Below are 23,963 nucleotides of genomic sequence, written 5' to 3'. Positions count from 1 at the left end.
CCCCCCACACTATTGTTCAGCTTACATGTTCGGACGTATCGCGCGGAATCGACACATAGCTACAATTTATTTTGTGTTATTTATTTCTGTGTTTGTTATATCTACGGAGACCTGAGAGACTCTTTGTGGTGATTTCTTGTAACCGTGAATGAATCAAAAGATGAAATAAGATTAATGAGAACAATTATTAGCTTACATACATCTGACTTGGATTTCACACAAATTGCAAAATTATACTCTGACTTACACGAATTCGACTTATGCGGTTATCGCTCGGTTCCATCTATCGCATAAGTTTGGGGTATTACTGTGTGTAAAAAAAGGAAAAGTTGTTATTAATATCAATAATAGATTCATAAGGTGGTCAAACAGATTCTCAAATATACAATGAAATTTTTGTAGGTGACAAAGATATTCCATTTTGTCAATTAAAAATTATCCCACCAAAACATACTTGTCTTTGTCAGCTTTGCAATGCTTATTTTAATAGACAGATTAAAAAGTTTTATGAAAAAATGCTATTAAAATACAATCTCTGGTTCATCAGTTGAGTGCATCAGTTTTTTGTGATATGTTAAAATATGCATGATTTGAGTCTCAAATAACACAAAAGAAATATTTTCAAAAACATTAATGAAGTTTATTTTTTCATTATGGTGTTAAAACAAAATATGAAGATTGTGCGAATGAATAGCAATGATTATATGTGGTACAATCCAAAAGTTCGGTGACTGCAGTAATGTATGACAACAAAAGCATGTATTTGAAGTTACAGCATATGAAATTGATTCTATCAAACCTTTCCTACGTATTCAGGTTGGTTTCGCCCATGTCACGTGATTAAACCGCAAGTGCTGTTGTTTTCTTTCGAGATAGTTACCTTTGTTTTGCGACATAATAAAAATTAAGTTTCAAGAACAGCGCTGCAACATTAAATTTTGTTGGTGTTTAGGTAAAACACCTATGGAGACTTCAAAATTGCTGAGAAAGGTGTATTGTGATATTACCATGGCCAAATCAAAGGTGTACAAATGGCATCGGCGTTTTAAAGAGGGCCGAGAATCCATTGTAGACAATGAACGCTCTGGCCTTCACAGAACGAGGAAAATGTTAAGTTGGTCTCTCAATGTGTTCACAAAGATCGTCGCCAAACCCTTGAAAAAATCGCTGTGGCTACTCACTTATCAAAGACTAGTTGCCAGCGTATTTTAACAAAAGATGCACTGAACAAAGGAAAAGTCATGATGGAGGTGTTTTTTTGATTCTCAAGGAATTGTTCATTCAGAATTTATTCCCGAAGTCAGAACAGTAAACAAGGAGCATTATCTAGACATTTTATGTCGTTTGAGGGAATCCTTTCATCATAAATGGCCACAGATCTGACAAAGTGGAGACTGGTACCTTCTGCATGACAACACACTTGCACGTCGGTCCCAAATGGTCACACAGTTTCTCGCCAAAACTCAAATTAATGTACTTCCACACCCTGCCTATTCACCAGACTTAGCCCCATGTGATTTTTATTTGTTTCCATCAATGAAAAAGCATTTGCAGGGACGCCATTTTGTGTCATCAGATGAGGTGAGAGCAGCATCGCAGGAGGCCTTACAGGAGGTTTCAAAAAATGGCTTCCAGCAGTGCTTCCAGAAGTTATATGAGTACTGGCAAAAGTGTATCGTTGCCCAAGGTGATTACTTTAAAGGTGGTTATGCATCAGCAATATATTCATTTTAACTGTTTTTATGATTATAATATTTATTGCATTTACATTCTTTCTTTCTTTTCTTTTTCTTTTTTGAAAATGAAAACTTGAAACTGTATAAAAACCACAATAGCACCTAAATGCAAAATTGAAATTGTACAAAAAGAAAAGAAAAACTTTGCATATATAGATTAAAACCAAAAGCAAAGGTTCTGCATGCTACATCTTAATGGTTGAAGAAAATTTTAATCCTAATTTTCTGAAGATGACCTAAATAGTGGATCCTGCGGCTTTGATAGAGTTTAAGTACAAGTAAATACTACACGTCTATAAAATTTCATCAAAATCCATGACAACAATTGCCAAGTTCCCATTGTCAGTATAACTTAAAACTCTTTCTTAATAATCTATTTTAATTTTAGTTTTATTTATATTTTGTATATATTAAATATTTTTTTTTTATATTTTGAGAGTAACTTTTTTTTTACAGTTACAAAGAAAAATTTGAGAAAACAGATGTAAACATGGAAAGTGTATTACAGGTATTACCAGATTCTTTAAAAATAGATTTTAGTTTAAAATTGTTAATTTGAACTTCTTGATTTCATATCTCATTTATTGAGACTAATAATTACTTTGAAATGTTATAATGAATGCAGGTATAATGAAATTATCAATATAACAAATTTATTTTCAATTTCTGCCAATTTACTATGCACCTTAAAGTAAAAATATTTCAGTTTAGTGAATATCACTGTAAGTGATCATTATGAAATCTGCATATGTACTGTACAAATAAGTTTTGTCATTGTCAATAGATACAATTTTGATGTTTATTTAGCAATACAAATTTAAGTAATTGTTGTTTTATTTTGTGCTGTAGTGTCATTGCTGTACACTTATCCAAAAAGGTAATTTTGACTTCATCTAATACTAAGTCAAAATTATCATATTAGTCAATATGCCACAAAGTTTATGCATTTTTTGATAAAACAAAGATATGTCAAGATAGTATGTTGGAATACTGTGACAATTTAGAAATTTATGGAAGTTTTGATTATATTTACAGTACAGTACAATTGAAAATTATAGACATCTTTATATAATAAAACATATTCTGGATAGAAGTGTCTGATTGTCAGTGCCACTGCTACTCTGAAGTTTGCTGTTTGTTCATGGTAGTGCTGACAATAAACTTTTGTTTCTGTTGAAAAATATACTATTCTTATGTATAGAATATATCAGGCTATACTACTACTACTACTATTACTACTACATTAATAAAATACTATGTAATTTAGCACTAAATTTAGCACACACCTTTAGTGCTAATTATGTGTCATTAGGTGTCATCTCTTGTTAAATTTAATAATTATAATTAAATTAGTATTTTAATAATTAATTTAGGTGGTGCCTGACACCTATTTATAGTTCCAAATTTCTTAGAATTTTATTAATAATAATTGTTCACCAGGCTACTAAACTCGAGCCACATTCCAAAGCAATGGCTAATTTCTAAAATAAATGTTTTTCCCAAAAAAGATAATTCCTCCTATAGACCAATCTCTATCTTACCAGCCATGCTAAAAATATTTGAAACCTGTTTATACCATAAAATTTACACATAACTAACATCCAGAATCTCCCCTCAACAATACTGTGGCATTTGTAACTTCACCACAATCACCACCATTCTTGAAACTACTTACAATCCTGCAAAATTTTGAGAAAAAAGAATCCACCTACATAGTACTGGTATATCTTGACATTTCCCAGGCTTTCAACTCAGTTCTCCCCAATCTACTGCTTATCACGCTTAGTGACTATTTCCTGCTGAATAACTATTTCCTGTCAAGATTATGTAAGATCCATATTGGTGATTTTGATTTTTTACCTTTTCCTCCTGTTTGCAGCATATTGAAGTGCTGAATACTATGCATGCTGTTTTTCTCAGCATACATAGATAAATTATTAACTAAACTGTCTTCCAAAATAATTTCTTATGCAGATGACATTAAAATTTTATCTAATGATCCTACCTCCCTACAAGTGGATATTATTTCCATGCGTTCCACTTTTGCAAGTTATAATTTAAAAATTAATATACACAAAACTGTTATGATGTGTTTCTCTATTATTCACAATCCATATTGTCCTTCAATATATATTGACTCAATTAAAATAAATTATGTAAAGTTCCATTTTGATCTCAGCATCATATTTGACGATAAATTAATTTTCCATGACCACATCTCTCACATCATTAAATCTCTTGTTATTAGGTAAGACATTCTCTGGTATTTCTGTAAAAATATCTCTTCAAGTTCTGTCTTAATAACTATATTTTTTACAAATTTCCAGACTATTGTGGATTACTGCTTATCCATCTGGACAACAGCTGCTCCATATTTATTTCATGATGTCCAGTTCAAATTAAATAAGGTTTACTCTTTGATTTATAAGTTCTGTATTCTCCCATATAACAATAACCCTAATGTTGCCATAGTCTGCCTTAGTCTACCCAATCTCTCATATCATTTGAAATATTTCGAGCGCATACTTTGTTTCAAATACTCTAATGGTCAAATTCCTGATTAGGTCTTCGCATTCCTGCTGCAAGAACAAGTAATATGTTCTGTTTTTTCACTTTTTTTTTTATCGCCTTTCATTCTCACACAGATTTTTTTTTTTTTTTTTTTTGTATAGCTTCACATATATATCTAGTAGAACGATATTTATATCACAAGTTTCAATTTTATAAAACTAGGAGTAAATCTATTCATTATAACATATAGTGTATTTGTTTATTCCTGTTTGCATTATACTTATCTTGTTATTTATATTTGCTTATGATTTTATTGGGATTCCTTCTTTGTTTTTTTGGGGGGTGGAAATCAACTATCTTTGATGTTTTAAAATGTAAATATAAATACATAAATAATAAATAATAGCAGTAGTAATATAGCCTAATATAATCTGGCAATTGTTTGGCTTTAATATACTTAAGTAACCAACCATACATTGGCACTGTTTTTCATTGGAATCTTTACTCAATAAACATATGCATTTCAGGTGCACGCCTTCTTTATCCTTGTGTCTCTTTCAGTGTATAAAAGGGATATCTATAAACACAGGAATTTGATTTTTAAAATTTTTCAAAAATGCTTGAAAAACTTGTTTCAAATTTTTCTTTAATGTCACTGAAATTATATTTTTTTTAACATTTGAATTTTATAGACGTCATGAAGATAATTGAAATATAAATTTTACAAAAGTTATATTTCAGTTGTTTTCCACTGCATTTTATTATTATTTTTTTTAAGCCAAATTTGTTTGATTGTTGTTATTTTCTTATTACATTTTCTTATTTGTAAGAAGAAATTTTTATTAATTTTACAACTAATAGCTAGAAATTTTAACCATTGTTATAGCAATAAGGAAAACAAACTGTTTACATTTGCTATTAAATAACTAATATTTAATTTGTGTGTGTCTATAATTAATAAACAAGGTCCAAGTAGACAAGGATACAAAAAGAAATTTATAAATTATTATACTTTAGTTTTTACTCTGGAAATTTGTTAGAAAATGTGTATAAAATGCCACCTTTTGCTTTAGTGGCTAATTTTGAAGTAAAATTTTTCCTGAAAATTGAAATGGTACACTTAAGACATATACCAGATGTGACAATTTAATTCCTGAATGGTCATGTAGTGTTGCTCATGACATAATTATATCAAAATGACATTTGCATTCATGTTCAAACATAAATTTCAAGCTGATAGAATGCATTGTTAATTAGCTATTGGGAAGGTAATAGTTATCTGTGTGTACTCTTTGGCATAAAAATAAGTGATTGAGAGTAACATAAAAATTTAGAGTAATGTATTAATATTAAATTTTGTGTGAAAATTAGCAAATGCACTATTGAAACGTTATAGTACAACCCAGAAACAGAACATCAGAGCATGCAATTGAAATCCCCCAGTTCACCTCACTCTAAAAAAGGTACACATGTCATGCTGATGTGTTTCTTCAATCACAAGGAAATAGTCTAAGAATTTATTGAATATGGACAAATAGTCAACCAACAACACTATTTAGAAGTACTGTAGAGATTACAAGATTCTGATTGAAGAAAAAGACCCAAACTGTGTCTACAAGTGCCATTTTATCACAACATTGTACCAAATCAGTACACTCACTATGAGACATTTTTGGCCAAAAAAGCAATTACTCAATTAGATCATTATGCCTATTCACCTGACTTAGTTCCCTCTGATTTCTGGCTATTTTCAAAATTAAAAGATGTGCTGAAAAGTCAAAGATTTTTTAATATAACTGATATCCAACAGAATATGAGACAGCTGCTTAACAGTATTCCAGAAAATGAGTTCCAGGCCTGCTTTCAGAAATGGAAATGCCATTTAGGTCTGTATATAAATGCATAAGGAGAGTTCTTTGAAGGTGACAGTAGCCACTAGTGTACAGTTCCACACGTATATTTTTAAAGGTGCATTCCAGGAATTAAATTGTCACACCTTGTACAGTACCATATATATATATACAAAATTTAATTATGATTTGTCTAATAGTTTTTTCCACAGAGAGCACTGAACACTTATTATTTAATTGTGATTTCTCTATAGTTCATAGAATGTAAAATACAAGTCTTCAATTTTTTAAATTATTACAAGTATAGAAATATTTTTATGATATTTTATATTTTTACTTTTCTCAATTACTTATTGATTATTAGGATGAAATCAAATTTCATATTTTTAAATATTAATTAAATATTAAAATTATTTGTAGACAAATATTTATGGTATATAAATTTGGATGAAATATTTCCAAATTTACATTTTATTATCTTGATTATATATCGTTGCAATATAGAAAGAATTATACATTTGCAATTCAATTTATTACAGAGTCGTACAATACGAGAATTTGATGACCGCTTTACCACTAAAATATTTGGCTTCAATAGTGTCGATGAATATTATCAACTTTCCTCACTACGAGGTAGACTTCATGGTATCAAAAGACCTGTCCTCTGCGTGAATGCAGCAGATGATATGTTTGCTCCCTTTTATAGTAAGTGTAGTTTCATTTGATGATGATTTTATTTTTCTTTTATTTAAACCAATGGTTACATAATTTTTTTAGCATTACCACATCAAGAAGCTAGTCAGAGTAGTCATGTTGCTATGGTTATTACATCAAGAGGAGGTCATATTGGATTCATGGAAGGATTTTTGCCAATTGCACCTTTCTTTTCAGAGAGATTATACGAACAGTATTTAAGATCCTTACTTAAATTATATAAGGAAGGAAAGATAAAAAACTTGTTATGCTAAAATTAATTTTACAATACAAATATCAAAATATAACTACATGATATAGACTTAGTGATTAATCACTTCCAAAATTTCCCAAGTGCCTCGATTTCAAGGATGATTTTTAACATTTACTTTTTACTTTACGTGTTAATGCATAATTGACAAATTTCGACCAAGAAAAATGTTAGTGATTTATTTTCTTCCAATGAGATTTATTTACAAGAAAATATACAGTGTTTGTTTATTAGTCTGTATAAAACTATTTCTCTGTGTTGTTTTTAAAAATGGCTTAATATTTACTAAATATAATAATTTTATATTAAAAAGAAAAAAAATTATTATTAATGTATCTTTCTTCAAGAAAGAGTGGTATATAATAACGAATATGATACCGAATATATTCTTACAGCCATTGCTATCCAGGAATATAGATTAATTGTTAGATATTGTTTGTTCTAGAATTTTTAAAATGTTAGTTTAGCCTATATCTCTGATAGGATATACAAAAATTCAGTAGTATTAGGTATTTTGTAGTCATATAACTGCTATTTACAATACATTGTTATAATTATTTCAACTATTAATCTTCCCTACATTCCTGTACTTTTTAAATGATAAATTTAACATATTTCTGTCTTTTATATAGAAATATGAAATAAGAAACATAGTAAACTAAAAATTTAGTTAAAAATATTCCAAGCAGGACAAAAAAAGAATTTATATACATTTAGAATTTTACTTAAAAAAGTTAATTCTAATCATATTTAGCTTCATAAAAAATTATATACATATATTTGTTAGGAATACTGTTAGGAATTATTGATAAATCAAAATATTAATGTAATTGAAATATAAATTTTACAAAAGTTATATTTNATTGTTGATTTTTATTGTTTAAGAAGTATTTGTTAATGATTATAATTATAATTTTATCATCATGTCAATTTTAAATGTTTTGTGATGATTAAATACTACAAACAATTTAATGTGGGAACATATTGAAAAATTTATGAAATTATTTTTATGAATAAATTATAATTTGTGCAATTGTTTATTATATTTGATAGTTTATCTGCTTTCTAATCTTTGTTTGTGAATATATTTTTAGATAAAATCTAAAATAAATTCATTTAACAATGTTGTATTAAATTCTTAGAAACATAATTTAATCTAACTTATATATATATTTTTAATTACACTTTTTACAATTTATTCAAAATATCAAATTCACTAAAAAAAATTATTTAAAACATATTTTAAGAAGAAAACTTTACAGTTTTAACTTATAGGCCTAATAGTCCTAATGAATTATTGTTGTTGCTGCTGTTATGGTGAAAGTGAGGACCTGCAGGTTAAACACACCTCACCCTAAACAGTCTGTGCAACTATGATAAATTACTTCAAAAGTTTAATGTCTTCAAAACAGGAAGTTCTTAACATTTTTTGTTCCATGGATACCTTTTCCAGTCAGGTGGAGTTAATGGACCTCTTCTTGGAATAATGCTTCTTTCTTAACACAATAACACAAAATTTCAAAATACTGATGAGCATAAACAATTATTCAACAGATGTGCAACAACTGTAATGTGGTATGAAAATATCTGTTGCTTTTATTGTTGAAACAGATCTAGTTAATACTACTATAATTTATAGCATATTAGCATAATTTTGTTAATGAACTGATGCTTGATTAGAAAGAGGTAGTGCTGTGCGATGTCTATAATTTTAACATCGATGTCAAACATCGATGTTTGCCTAAGCATCGATGCTAAATTTCGATGTCAGATTTCACATCGATGTTTGATCGATGCCCATTGGAACATCGATGTTCAATCAAGATAAACTCAAACAGTTTAAAAAAAAAACAAAACTTAATTTTATTTTCAACTTGTATAGTTCAATTACAGTTCCAATGCATACAGTTCTTCAATTGATAATGAATTTGTGTACTAGAAGTTTGTGTACATTCTTTGGCTTTAAAGAACTCCGCTTTTTGTTGATAGTATTTCCAGCTTTGGAAAATAATCTTTCTGCTGGAACTGAAGTGGCAGGAATGCAAAGCCACTTCATGGCAAGTTCACATAAATTATAGTTAAAAAATTTCATGGATTTCCACACATCCAAAGCATTACTATTGTGAGACACAATAGGGTCATCTAAAAAAGTTTTAAAATTTGAATTTAAAGTTGCATTTGTGTTAAAATTTCTATCTTAATATCAATTTTTCTGGATGACCAAAGGTCATCATCTTAAAGTTTATTTTCTGCATTATTGTGAAAACTTATTTGAGCCTCAGCAGAGGGAAATTTATTGATACAAAGTTCTGCATTTACACATTTAATTGCATTTGCACAACATGCTGGACTTTTAAAATCTAGCTTTTTGAACCTTGGGTCTAGTAATGTGGAAACACTATATACTAACTTCGTCTCAGTGGATTTAAAACGGAAATCAAGATTACTAAAACATTTTTCCAGCAACTTCTTTCCCACATTTGTTTCTGTAGAAACCTTGCAAAGTGTATTAAACATTAACCCTAAAAATGGGATAATTTTACTGATGGTAGTGTGAGTTTCTGCTGAAATTTCATTAGTTACTTTATAAAAAGGTTTTAGTACTTTAAGCGCATCATTCAAAGCACTTAATTCTCTACCAGAGAGCATGTCGGGTGCCCCTGGAAACTTTTGCAATGTTAGTGTAACAAAATTTTTTAGTAGTACAAATCTCTCAATCATCAAGAAATACGAATTCCATCGAGTCTCAACATGCTGAATTAATTTTAATGCCACAGAACCTTTTTCATTCTGCGATGAGTCGGCGTAAACAGACTAACATGGCAGAGTTGAGGATGAGTTTCAATGAGTGTGAGTTCGTTCACTGTTAAAATAGTGTAAATTTGTAAACATATTTGCAAGAACTTTGTTTCATCGCAATTTCACAATTTCTACGAAATTCCCGGACTGTCCGGGTGAAAACCGAACAGGTGGTAACACTAGGAACAAAGAATGAACTGCATGCATCGATGAATCAAAATTCACATATTGCTAACATCGATTCAGGATCGATGTTTCAAAAACATCGGAAGGTCGATGCATCGACAAACAAAAACATCGATGCATCGCACAGCACTAGAAAGAGGATAATGAAAATTAAAATAATTAGTTGACTTTTACCCATCTAATCCATGGACTCCTGAAAACTTTCTGCAGATTCCTGGTTAAAAACCACTGCTTTAAAGAAAGACAGCAGACCTCTGAAGAAAAGCTGAGGCATGTAACCATGGCTAAAGAAAAGTAGAATCTAGATGAACAAGTCTGCTTGAGCAAAGATCTGCACACTTGCAAGTAAAATAAAGAGGAATCTCCTCCATAGAACTGCAAGGTGGCAAAAGACTGAGAAGTTGCAATGGCACAACTGACCATTTATAAAAGTGACCATAACCAGTCACAACACTGAACAAAAAGTGAACATGATTTCTGTTGAAAGACTAAAAATCTTTAGTTTATCCAGAGAGCTAGGCAGAAATGTCTTGCTGTGCTTTAAACTAGGATTTGATCTCCAATACTTAGAATAATTGGAAGTAGTCTAATCTTTGACAGCTCTGAACATTTTTTATAAGAAATACCAAGAGCTGTTTTATATATATATACTAACAGATAAGCCCAGCGTTGCTCGGGCAAATAGTAACGATAGCAAAGATTAAGATTATTACATTACAGCCAATCTTACCCATTTTCACGGAATGCAAGAATTAGATCCCCCTGTTTCCAGACTAAATTAAAAATTTTTAGAAGGGTCTAAAAATATGTTCAATTTCCTGCAAAAAACCACATCTGTGCCTGTAAATCTTGCACATTGCTTTCTCTTAGCACTTCTATTGTTGAAGCCTTAATCCTGTCCCTCTCCCCCATGGGGAATTTTGAAAAATCCCTTCTTAGTATATGTTCTTGTGATGTACCCTAACTGTGTACCAAATTTCAACTTTCAACTCCTGTTTGTGCTCTGTGCTGATTATTATCAACCCATCTCGATTATATATATATAAGCCCAAGCTGTTAATAATTAAATGCTAAGTAATTTGGTTCAGATGAGGTGTTAGGTGCCATCTCATTAAATGTAATTATTATAATTAAACTAATATTGCATCTGCATGGTAAGTGGCAGTTTTGAGTCCCACTCCATACTGATTCTTTTCTTCCAGCACCTTCTAAATTAATTAATAAATATTAATTAATTTGTAGCAGTAATATATAATATATCCTGGTCTGATCTGTCAATCTTTTAACTTTAATACTAAGTGCTGGTTTAGGCCCAAATGGTTTGAGCTCCCTGCTTAAAGGCAAAAATGTGATATATATTTTAATTTATAATAATTATGAGAAAATTTAAAATATCAATTTAAAAAATGCAGTATTTTCATAAGGAAGTTTCATAAATACAATTTTTTTTTTCTAAATAGTTTAAAAATAAATAAATATGGTAAGGAATTTTCTGGACACTGTGTATAAATCATGAGTTTAAAAACTTTTAAAGTTATAGATTTAAACTTGAGGTAGTTCATATTAGGAAGTTCTGAAAAACATTCTCTTGCATTAGACAAGACCTTTACATTTCTCTTTTTTAAATATATTTATTTTCTAGCTTGTTAAACAAACCCAGCTTTTCTGTAGTCAAGATTTGTATTATGTTCTTAATAGGATTTTCACAATTTTTCATTGCATTTTAACATGTTTATCAAGAACCTCTTCCACTATGTTGTAATCTTCAAGTATGGAAGAGGAAGTACAGTACATAAAGAGGAATAATATAAAAAACTATTATATAGTATTGTTATGATTAAGACAAATTTATAGCTAGAAATGTTTCTAAGAAATATAACGATGATCCATTCAGTTTGTCATGCTGCAGATAAGATACAATTTATGCAAATTAAGTTTTTAATTGTAACAGGAGTTAGTAATGATACAAAAATAATATAGTAAGTTATACTGATGTAAACAACATTCAACTATAAATTTCTATTTAATGCAGAATGTAGAGATCAAAATATGGCACTGGAATGACCATGTGTTGCATTCTGCACCAATTGTTCATAATTTGCTCTGCAATTGTCAATTGGACTCTGAAATTAGGTTTTGAATGATGAAATGTTACATATGGTCTACTCTTTTATATGGAGTAGAAATTTGGACATTAAAAGAGATGATGATTAAGCAACTCAAAGCATTAGAGATGTGGACTTGTAGCTAAATGCTGCATACCCCATGGACAGCTAAAATAAGAAAGTTTTGTGAAAGTCACAGAGAAATAGAGAACTAATTGACATCATCAAACAAAGAAAATCATCTTATCTAGAACATTTAATGAGAAACACCAAGTATCACATTCTTCAACCTAAGTCTGTAAGGGAAAACAGCAGGAAAGAAAAGAAGAGTAAGACCAAGATTGTCATTGCTGGAGAACATCAAGGCATGGACTGCTTTTAACATGGAACAACTAATAAGAACTGCTAGTGACTGGGAGAAGTTTGCAAGAGATGGTTACTGGACTCCAAATGGAAATAGGACACTATGATGATGATCATATACATTAAATAGATTACCACTGAAGCATGCAATAAATATTTACAGGAAACAGCTAGTTATAGAATAATGCCATTATTGGTAGGTCAATATCAACAAGGTTCAAGATGATGTGATAGAATTAAAATGGGTTTTGCCATAGGATTTTGTGTTGGAATGGCACCAGGAGCATTGGAGAATTTTCAGCTCTTAGGTAAATATATATTTGTAAAATAAAATTCATCCTGAATTTAAAAAATTATTTTTTGTTTACAGTTATAAAGATCGAATACAAAAAATGAATTTCTGAAAAAAAGTTGTTTTCCAGTGATAGTGCATGAACATTTAACAGATTTTAAAAATTTATTTTTTGTATTTAGTCTTTATAATTATTATAGAGGGTGTCCAAAAATTTTCTGTACAACTTATTTAATAATTATTTCTACATGTGACATCATAAAATTCATTGAAAATTATCCTTTAATGAAATTTATGATAGCACATGTAGGATTATTAAATTGGTTTATTGGTATACAGCAACGTGACACTTGGCAATCTGGTTATAGGTTATTACATATATATAAGTAGCAATCCCTGCTAATATATACGTGAAGGCCAAATCGATTGCTGGTTAAGTTACAGAAGCTCAGTCAAGTTTTTCCATCTTTAGTTCATTAAATTTGAATTTTTTTCATTCATTATGACACATTTTTTCCTTTTTCATCATCCGTCATAACTGTTAAAAACATTATTATTAACTATAAATTAATCTAAAACTACAGTTAATATGAAATTTAATAAGTACAATCGTGAAAATTCCATGTACAATTTTAACTGTTGAAGTAATTATAATTCTTTGGATGTATATCGAGTGCAATCTGTATTTTTGGTTAAAGTTCAACGTTAGTTTCCTCCTGTGGTGAAATGTTTTACTAGTAGAACACTGGTCAAAATATTATAAGTTGCTTTGGCCAGTTATAGTGGTTTAAACAACACTGTAACAGTCTTATTAAACACGAGAACACTGCTTAATGTTTCGTTGCCACTTTTGCCACAGTAGATTTCGTTGTTCTATGCACTTTAACCAAAGTGGAAAAACGAATCTCGAATGTTGTCGAAGAATCCATCCGAAAATTGAGATGGAAAGTCAAGTCCGGTTGATTAAATCGTAGCCGGGTCAAAGGTCACTACCGAGTGGCTGTATCACAAGTTGAAAACTGTGCAAGAAGGCTCAGTAGAAAGAGTATTATTTTACCGGCAGAAAAACAACCTTTTGAGCTTCACCACGGATTCTTCTACCATTACTTCGGACTCCTTTCTGTCCAGTCCTGTCTCACGTGAATGTGTCTCCACCGTCCATTCTGGAACTCTCGGATATCGCTGTTGCAGATAATGGACGAGAGACGAGGAGCTGTCGTCCGGAGTTACGACGACCATCCGTTTGACGTCGGGTGTATGCGACTCCTCCTCCGCATCTTTCGGAGGTGAAGGTGAGGCGCCATCCTCGGGCTCAGCATGGCCCGAGGTGTGCCATTTCTTCAACTCTTTGAAATTATCCATTCTGCAAAGAAAAATGAGCGAATGTTGTGAAAACAGAACTTTCATTAATTAAGAAATATTCTAATTATTAAGTATAGTAAATTTTAATCTTTCCAATGATTTTTAATGTTCAATATATAATTTAACAAATTGGTTTATATAAATTATCGATTGCTAGAACACAGAATATTTGTGAAAATAGAGAAATTCTTATTAATCAAAGTATAGAGTATAGCGGTGTGAATTTCATATGGGATATAATGTGTATATAAAAACAACACTTCACACCTAAGCGATAATTCCAGCAAATGAACGATAAAAAATTTTCATGTTCAAACGTTTTCGGCCGTCTTTCAGAGGCCCTCGTCAGGAAAAAAAAATTTTTTTTCCTGACGAGGGCCTCTGAAAGACGGCCGAAAACGTTTGAACATGAAAATTTTTTATCGTTCATTTGCTGGAATTATCGCTTAGGTGTGAAGTGTTGTTTTAATATACATTTCCAGTTTCTATGTCAGTTGTTTATGTCTGATGTGTATATAAACCATAGCGGGGAATAACAGTTTAATGTATTTATTAATTCCAATTTTGCTTTAACGATTCGATTGAATTTGGACTGAACGGAAATTAACAATAAAATAGCTGAAAAATATCTTCTTAAATAAGTGGAAAGATCCCGTTCCTCGTCTCTGTGACCAAACCGATCAATTGTTATCTAAATGGCGCTTTGTCGAAAAACCATTGCCACTAATTGTGATATCGGCTTAAAACAATGTTCAAAAATACCCAAATTTATAAAGTTCGTAGTCTGAACATACCGATAAATTCACTGCAAATGATGAAAAGCTCAGAAAAACTCTTGAAATCAATGACTTTAAATCGCACGAACCAAAAATACAACCATTCGCAATAACAATAATCCACCGCTTGCAACAAATTGTCAGAATTTTATTGTTTCGTCACCACAAAATTTAATAGATTTTTCAGCGAATTTCTTCATTTATCTGCCTCTGTCGCTGAAGAGATGGATTATCGCGGAACGTAATATGTATTCAAAAATCTAATACTCTAGTGTTTTGTCTTCGTGTAAAGATGAATAAAAATTTCGATTTTATGACGATTCTTCGAACCGAAAAAAAAAATAGACTTGAAGTGTAGTAACCCCCTTTTATCCATCAACCTTTTATTAAAATTAAACTTAAAATTAAACTTTTTTGTTAAATTAAGGTGTCTGAATTTTACAGATAGAAGCTCATACATGATAAGAACTAGGGAAGGAGTTCTTATTATGTATAAGCTCTGAAATATATGAAAAAGATAATGAGATGGGTGAGTTTAACATCCCAAAATTTCAGCTTAATTGATTTCTTTGAACTTATAAAACGATGGTATTAAAAACCATGTTTGCAACATTAAATACATTTTAATGTGAGGCTCTGGACAGGTCTGAACCCTCGCTAAAATTCGCGTTAAAATAATTGTTTTAGATCTCGAGAATTTAGATCTAGAGAAAAAATATATAGTAGTTAGCGTTGCGTTTTCATAAAATAAAAATCTATTTCTAACTTTTAAACAATAGAAGAATGTAAGTCCGTCGACCATTTCCGGTTGGAGATCGAATTAAACTTCGATTTTGACCTCTCCCGTGCCCCCAAAAGGTTTCAAATTGTCATCAGGTGACGAGGAGAGACCAATCGAAAAGGGGAATCTGAGAGAAAACGGATAAAACCCCGGAAATTCAAGGACGCGACGGCTTCTTCTCCCAAAAGTTCCAAGTGACGGATCTGTTGTTGTGTGTGTGTCTCGCATCCATCTTCGTCTCCATCTCCTGACCTCGGATCGACATCTTTCCATCAACGGAAGTCGACCGCATCGTCCGGAGTCATCGAGACGTGATGGAATGGTTCATTCGCGAACAAGGGACACTCCTTCAAAATGGGACTATCTTGGAAAGGAGAGGAAGACCCAGAACTTCCAAGATCGCGGAAATCTTGTAAGCTTCTTTCATGTTTAATAAACGGTTGTGTTGTTTGTAAACGAAGCATCTATCTCTGACTCAACTGCTTCCACATGTCGTTGATTGTTACCACTCGGCAGTCCAAACAGCGAGGGAGACGATGACGATATATATCATATACAGTAGACCCCCTATAACACTGTAGATAATTCCGTGTTGTATGAATTTCATGTTGTACGAGTCACTCAGATTTTAGAAATACATGTGCCGGGCTGTGAACGGATCACGTATTTGTAAAATCTAAGCGACTCGTACAAGATGGAATTCATATAACACGGAATTATCTACAGTGTTATAGGGGGGTCTACTGTATTATCGTTAGAGTTTTTTAAATTTCTTCCCCCTCGGCGCCACGTTAATATGTGTATATAAAAAGTCTTCATTAATGTTTTAATAATGAATTGAATAATTTACGTATTACAATATGAAAAATGTTTACATTAACTATATATGAACTTACCATGCAAACCGGAAATCACGTTTTTTCAATTCAAAACTCCCCCCAAAGCAGTTAATAGATGACCGGCACGACTCTATTGTTTATGATGTACAGGGGCAAGCCACTACTAATTTGAGGTGGAGTGCATATATTTTAAATTAAATGATTTTAAAATATGATAAAAAAGTTGCAGCCCGGCATTGTGACCATGTCACAATAAATAATCGCTCGTACTTATAGTTTATTTGTGAAAACTTTGCTTTCCACTTGTGAAAATATTTACAATGAAAAAGCACATTTTGACCTTTGTCGTGTTACGAACCACACAATATTGAAGTTAAAATCCTTCTAAGAGGTAATAAGGAGTTAATAACTGTGGCAAATAGAAGAAGCGTTGCATTTGCCCATCAAAAATAGACAAAGAAAGCATGCGAGTAAGAGACTGATATGTAGAAACTACACCATCTAGGATGTGTACAAATTGTGCATTATATCCAGGGGCAATCAGTCAATTGCCCGTCAGTGATGGTCTAGGGTCCATTCGTATTCATTTATTCCATAAGCCAGTAAAAACCGTATACTTCTCTAAATGCATTTTTAATATAGCAATTACATTCCGAATCGCTAGCCACGATATAAGGGCTACAATTAAAAATAAAATAATAAAAACTTACTTGATGAAATAAAATATATGGTGGATGTACTGGTACATACAAAATATTCTTCAATTATATGAATACTAGTAGCCTGGGACGCCCCCTAGTGGGCGTTATTTACAAATTGCCATTACCCGTTGAATGGGTTAATAGATATTAAAATATTACTTTATATTACCTTAACTATTTGAAACCTTATCGTCTTACGTAGTGATTCAAACCTATCCGGTTTTTCGTTATTCGCCCCCTAGTGAACATTACATGCATTCCGTGACGACAATAAATTCCTATTACAAATATACTGAATTGTTTATATTGATATATTGACCAAATAATAATTTATTGGCCAAATGAGTAATAATAATTTATATTGTTAATTTAAATAATAATTAAAATTGTTAATTTAATTTGAATGTTTGAAATATGACACACGATAGGGGCGCCTCTAGTGTCCGTTATCAAACTGTTACGGGACGGACGGACAGATATTTGTTGAATGGGTTATATATATAGATACTTTTAAAGAAAATTATAATTAAATATAGCTTTGCCTTTGCAAAGCTATATTTAATTATACACAAACGTACTGTACATAAAAATATAAAATATTCTTTACTTTTTAAATCTTAAAACAATGCACTTAGTCAAATAGCTGCCTACGAGTGGCTAATGAATGGAATCGAAGACGGTTGCAGGGCGTGCATACACGCGGACTGCCAAATTCCCAGGGTGCCGATACCGGTCAATGTCAAATACCTTTTTTGTCGCATCACTAGTATATCTCAAAGGACGCGACAGGGCTGTTGTAGATTTTAAACATTTCTCACCATAGCTGTAAAAATCTAAATATGTTAAACTTAATAGATTGTCCGTCATTTGTTTTCTAACTAATACAGTATTTCGAAGAAATCAGTCCCCACTGTACTCGGCTATAGATTGGTTCGGTTAACATTATCTAGTATAGTAAAATCGTGGGACCGATGAAGATTCGACGTTATATTAGGGTTGTTGTTATATTTGGTGATGTTATAATCAGGTTAAACTGTATATTGTTTGTAGAAAATTAAAAAAAAAAAAATAATTTTGGACGATACAATAGCCACACTTATTTTATCAAAAATGGGGGAATTTTCGTTACGCATCGACAAAACCCGAGCCAACACACAAACGCGCAACAAAATATCAGATAGCACAATGCGCTGATTGGTCTGCTGAATGACGTCAACCTACTGGAAATGTTGGTCAATTAGCCTAAACTTTGTAAGAGATTTGAGGGCAGACGTTGTAATTACAGACATTCCATCTAAAACTCGATAAAAGGAACTTTATAATTTCACTATCTCTTGTGTGTATTGACATTAATGTTAAAATTATTAAAAAATTTTCAATTAAGCTAAATTACGTTACATCAAAGATTTCAATGTTAAGAGAGTTTTAAACATCAAGAAGTAACTTTTATCTGTTTTTCATTATAATAAAGCATTTTTGTACATTTTCTATAATAATAAAATAATCGAAAACAACAAATGTAAATTGCAAATTAAGATTTTATTACATTCTTTATTATATGACACAATATTTTTAACCTTACAGAAACTTGTATTTAATGGTATATGTATATTACAACAGAATATGCTAAGTGGAAATGCAGTTTAGTTAACAATTTAATATAATTTACACCTAAACATAATTCATAGTTTTTAATGCATAATTGTTAAAACATTTTAAATAATAAGTTATTTTTTCTACAAATTCTCTAATCCATTTGTTTGCTTTTCAAATCAAATCCTGTGGAACCTTAAATATAGACACCGAATATCACTTCGCTTTATATTTTCCTACGCAACACAAACAAAAATAGCTTACTATGAAAATATTACAGTACAAATGCAACATTACTTTTTCCTGGCACTTATATTGAAAAACAGTTTTCATGATGAAATGTGTGGAAATTCTTATTTAAAACATATTCAAAAGAATTTAAATACTTACAGTATTATTGACTGTTAAATAATAATTTATACAACAATTCTGTGCTTTTAATTTGAAGAATGGTCATACAAATTTGATTAAACATATTTACAGTTATATTTATTATGGTACTGGTACATAAAATTTCTGTAAATTTCAAAAGTGTTGTTTCTTAACACAGAAACTAAAGCATAAAAAATGTTTTTCTGATGAGGGCCTAATCGATATTCAAAATAGGCCTATTCGTTATTCAAAATTTTTCAATAACTTTTACATTTAAAGTTTATAATTTGTTAAGCAAGATTTGTGAAAATTTCTCTTTCAGAGTTATATAAATCTTAGCTAATATTATTGTTTCGTCTAACTATATTAAATGCGTGTGACAAATTCAAAAAATATTCTGACTCGTCTTAATTATAAATATCATTCTTTCTCGAACTTTTTATAAATAATATCTGTAACAAATTATAAATTTTTTGTTATTCGTTATATGTGTGCGTATATTTAAATTTAAAACACTAAGCGCACTATTAAAATGATCTATTGTGTATGATTTGGTTCAGAGGTACATACAGATCGAGTATGAAGTTAAAATTCGTTCAAAAAAATAAATAATCTTAGTAATTCATTAAGTAAAAGTAAACCGTTTTTAAATTATTCCTATAAATTTTAAAAACATGCTAGCTAAACTTTATACTCGCTCAATATTACAACTAAAAAAATAATCTGTTTCCGTATGAATATTATATAAAAACAGGTTAAAAAATAAATTACCGTTGTTATTGTAGTATTTACGCTATATATATCGTATAAATCCCGATACCCGTTGACTTCCTGGCTTGTTTCGTCTTAATTAGTTATAAATAATCGGCGATTAGCAGTGTGAAGCAGCAAATAGTTAAATGGGAAAACTTTACGAAATTTCTTTTCATTTTCAGATGACTCGCAAACAATTTTTAAAAACCGACAATATTCATTAATAATTGACAAATACAATTCGTAAATGATCAATTTCTAAAGTTTTGTATTCTAACAAGCAAATAACGTTTATCGTTTTTCTTATCAGATATCATCAGTAATATCTGGTGAACGTAAAGAAAGTGTCTTGCCAATATTTAAAAATCAGTAATAAATGAAAACGGTTATTAAAAAAGAAAAAAATGTAACTTGAAAAAAGCAAAAGGAATCGATTTTATTTGTACTTATCTTCACTTTTATCAATTTCTATAATAAATTTCTCTTAGAACATGCATCAAATCAAATTTATGTTTACTAGGATTTATTATATTGGTGTTTTCTTTCTGCAAAATGACTAAGTTTTAACCAGAAAAAACAATCTTTATTGATCACCTGGCAATTTATATGTACAGTACATAATATATTTGTGTTTGAGACCTCGAGGTTTATTTTAGCATGTTTACATTGATTATGTGCTAAAACAAATTATAATGATTACAATATTTTAAAACATTTTGACAATAATAATATATAAAATTTTGGTTATTTACATCAAAATATATATATAAATCAACAACAACATACTTATATTAAAAGTTAAATATTTATTCTTGTATAAATATAAACACGTTTCAAAAAATTTCAATGACTAAAAATATTGAGGTTGTAACCGAATTTATAATCAGGCATCCCTCATTTGCCTTTGCACGCAAAAGTAATTATCATTCTCACCCGATTTCCTTTTGTTTTGTTGATATGGAGTGTTCAGCACAGATACACTCTTTACTCCAAATAGCATTATTTGATCGCTAGGTGACTGAAGAGCCGTCCTTGTACAATGGCCAATATGAGTGCGGGGGAAAATGCCTTCTGAAGGACTTCAATTAAGAGAAACTAGTTCCTATTCAAGGGTCATCGACATAATGAAAATTTAATAAACTCCACGCTCCAAGCCTGTCCGAGCGAGGCGCAAACCCATGACCTAACTTTTAGACTTCAGGGGCTACTCAACTCAAAGTGCAGAGACAAAGACCGTTCTAGTGGGCAATTTTTCTCATTTGAATTATTTCGTTTACAAACACTTCAACTTGCTACTTTTTCTATCGATAATACTNCTCAACACTTCCATTGTTGAAGCCTTAATTCTGTTTCTTTCCTCGGAAAGAAACGAAAAATTTCGAATAATCACTTCTTAGTGTGCGTTCTCATGACGTACCCTAAAAACTGAATTTCAAGTTTTACATCTACAAGATATAAACTTTTCATTAGATACAAATGAACAATAAATAAGAAAAAAATAAGTTTTTTTAACCATGCTCGAGGCAGTCTCGAGCGGGTTTCATAGCGTTAAAAAAGACCGGCCTTACGAACCCTTTGGAATAAGTTTTTTTTTTTTTTCATTTTTGGATGTTTTTTAAGTCTCCAAAATTTTTTAAAAAATTTTCTTACCAGGCAAAAAATTTTGTCGCGATTTTAATCTACTTTTAATGACGCACGATTAACGCATAATTGATTGTTTTTTATGGAATTATTTATAAAATTTCATTCATCGTTCTTAAGTTTTAGTGCACTGATTTTACTTAGTATAGTTATTTAAAGTTAGTTTTTGATNTCTACGTTTACGTAATTAGAATCTATGCCGAAAAAAATAAATTCATTTTATTGCAGAAAACACATAAATTAATTTAATAAAATTGCTTGTCATCTCATATAATTTTTAAAGAGATCTTTCAGTGTTTTTTGTGTAATGATATGAGTTTCTTCTTAAAATATATATTACGAAGCTGTCTTTAATGGAAAACTTTAAACTTTTTTTTTGGGTATTTAGTTTATTAAACCGGTTATGGTTATAATATACAGTTATCTTTATAATTAAGAGAGTAAAGCCAATTAAAAGAGAAGGCTAAAATGTTCTGTTTTCGCATTAACTGTTTTTATTAACTCCTCTGAACTCCTCTGGACGAGAAACAGCAGCGTGTTTTATTGTCACAGGTACTTTATACACAATGAAAGTACAGTGATAGCGAGATAAAGAAATTTTTGTAGATATAACTGTTATTCAGACGTTGTTCCGAACCGACAAATGACGGAATGAATTGGTATTGACGATTATAGCATTATGTTCTAAGTAATTTATTCACTAGTACAATAACTTAGTGTTAAAGTGAATTGAATTTTATGTGAATTTTTATTTCTGCACATTTATCGTAACCTTTATTCTTGTTATCGTTAATTAATATAAACATTTCAAATCTTACACCGATTAACTTTAATTAAATAAGAGTCATGTTATAATTAAAATTTACGCAATCTTTTACGTACCTTTTTCATTATTAAGCATTTATTTTTTCTTTTCCAGCACAAAAAGATCGCTGATGACAGTTTGTAAAAGATATAGACGAAGATATCCGAACACTTTGTAGTTTTCTGCAAAGAGTATAAATATATCGGTAAACTAGGAAATGACAACTACAAAGATTCAGATTATTACATTATTTCATATTTCCTACTCTTTTGTCATGATATATCATAGTATATGATTTATAATAACAAAGGTTGTTTTATGTAAGGGTTTATCACACCGAAAAACAATCTGAGGCAGTCTTTAAATGGTGTAAAGTAGAAAGAAATAAAGAATTTTTATAATGTGTTAAATTGGTCACTTTGTATTTTAAACTTTTACATAAATATATAAATCAAATACTATGATGTAACGACCATATAAATAGTAATTATTTTAGTCTAAGATCATTACGTTTATAGCGATACTGGGATGGTACGAAATGGCACAATGTCATAGGTGATAGACACCAATTGAAAATATATGTTAGATTTTTAAGATATTTGTTATGACAAATCCTTTCATTTATCAAACAGTAATCTGCCGACCAATCCAATTTTGCGAAAAATACACCAAATATTTAAACTCGCACTCTAGAAAACCATTTAAAACATATTTTGTGCTGTCCGATAACCTGATATTATGTAATGTTTTTAATCGAATGCCATCATTTCGCTATAACAGTGAATTTTCCAAGAGTGAAATATCTCAATTAGTCTTTTCGTAAATTTATCTATTTTCAAAGCAATATTTAAATAATTTAAAATTAATTCTTTTAAAATTTCAATATTAACTTTGTAAAACCAATCGTTTAAAATGTATAAAATTATTTTTAGTGACGAAAATCTTGAAATACCAAATATTGGAGCTACTAATACAATATCATCTGCGTATGAGATTGAGTGTATGGTTTGGTTGTCTATTTGGATGCCGTCTTCGTCTCTTACAAAACATTTATTTAAGTCGAATAGGTAAAAATTAAAAAGATAAGGAGACAGAGGGTCTGCCTGTAGTAGACCTTTATATGTTATAAACGGTGGCCAAACATTATTATCTTGCTTAATTATCGTCTTGTATCTCCTAAACAACAAACCTGTCATTTTTATCAAGTGTTCGTCTGCTTTATGTTTTTTCAACTTTTTTCTGTAAATAGTTAATACTAATCGAATCATACGCTTTTTCTAAATCTATAAAAAGCAAAGACTGTCTTTTCTTGATTAATTGTATTTGTATTGATGCCATTAAAACGAATAGTGCAGTTTGGGTACCTCCTCTGTCCACAAAGGTATATTGCGTGGCATTCCTATAGTTATTTGTGGCTGTCCAAATATTAAATGTATTCGCTAGAATTGATGTGAATATTTTCCCGAAGGTTCGATAACAACGCTATTGGTTTATAGTTTGAAGGTTCCTCTTTTTTGCCTTTTTTATATATCAT

At 30.3% G+C, this 23,963-nt stretch overlaps 2 protein-coding genes across 2 annotated transcripts in view; one reads left to right on the top strand and one right to left on the bottom strand.

The window, feature by feature from the left end:
* Positions 1-7,753, top strand: part of LOC111623542 (phospholipase ABHD3-like) — a 49,067-nt gene extending 41,314 nt beyond the window's left edge. Inside the window, exons 6-8 of the mRNA XM_023366152.1 lie at positions 2,193-2,244; positions 6,637-6,802; positions 6,875-7,753. Coding sequence (XP_023221920.1) covers positions 2,193-2,244; positions 6,637-6,802; positions 6,875-7,065 — 409 coding nt within the window. The 3' untranslated portion in view covers positions 7,066-7,753. The remainder of the gene's footprint in view (positions 1-2,192; positions 2,245-6,636; positions 6,803-6,874) is intronic.
* A 5,688-nt stretch (positions 7,754-13,441) lies between these two features.
* On the bottom strand, positions 13,442-17,323 carry LOC111623552. Its single transcript, XM_023366167.1, has 2 exons — positions 17,275-17,323; positions 13,442-14,169 (listed from the first exon to the last, which is right to left on the bottom strand). Exons 1-2 carry the CDS (start codon positions 17,310-17,312, stop codon positions 13,860-13,862), a joined length of 348 nt encoding a protein of 115 aa, XP_023221935.1. The 5' UTR covers positions 17,313-17,323; the 3' UTR covers positions 13,442-13,859.
* Between the last annotated feature and the right edge of the window lie 6,640 nt (positions 17,324-23,963).

Source organism: Centruroides sculpturatus, unplaced genomic scaffold (assembly GCF_000671375.1).
Source record: "Centruroides sculpturatus isolate CEXI.00-Female unplaced genomic scaffold, Cexi_2.0 scaffold288, whole genome shotgun sequence".
Taxonomy (NCBI): Eukaryota; Metazoa; Arthropoda; class Arachnida; order Scorpiones; family Buthidae; genus Centruroides; species Centruroides sculpturatus.
The sequence above is the reverse complement of the archived record's forward strand: the minus strand, read 5'-3'. Positions and strand labels throughout refer to the sequence as shown.

Coding starts and splice junctions, on each gene's coding strand:
- LOC111623552 (XM_023366167.1), bottom strand. CDS start 17,312: ATGTACCAGTACATCCACCATATATTTTATTTCATCAA. Junction 14,170..17,274: donor CATATATTTTATTTCATCAA/GTAAGTTTTTAT, acceptor TTTTCTTTGCAG/AATGGATAATTTCAAAGAGT.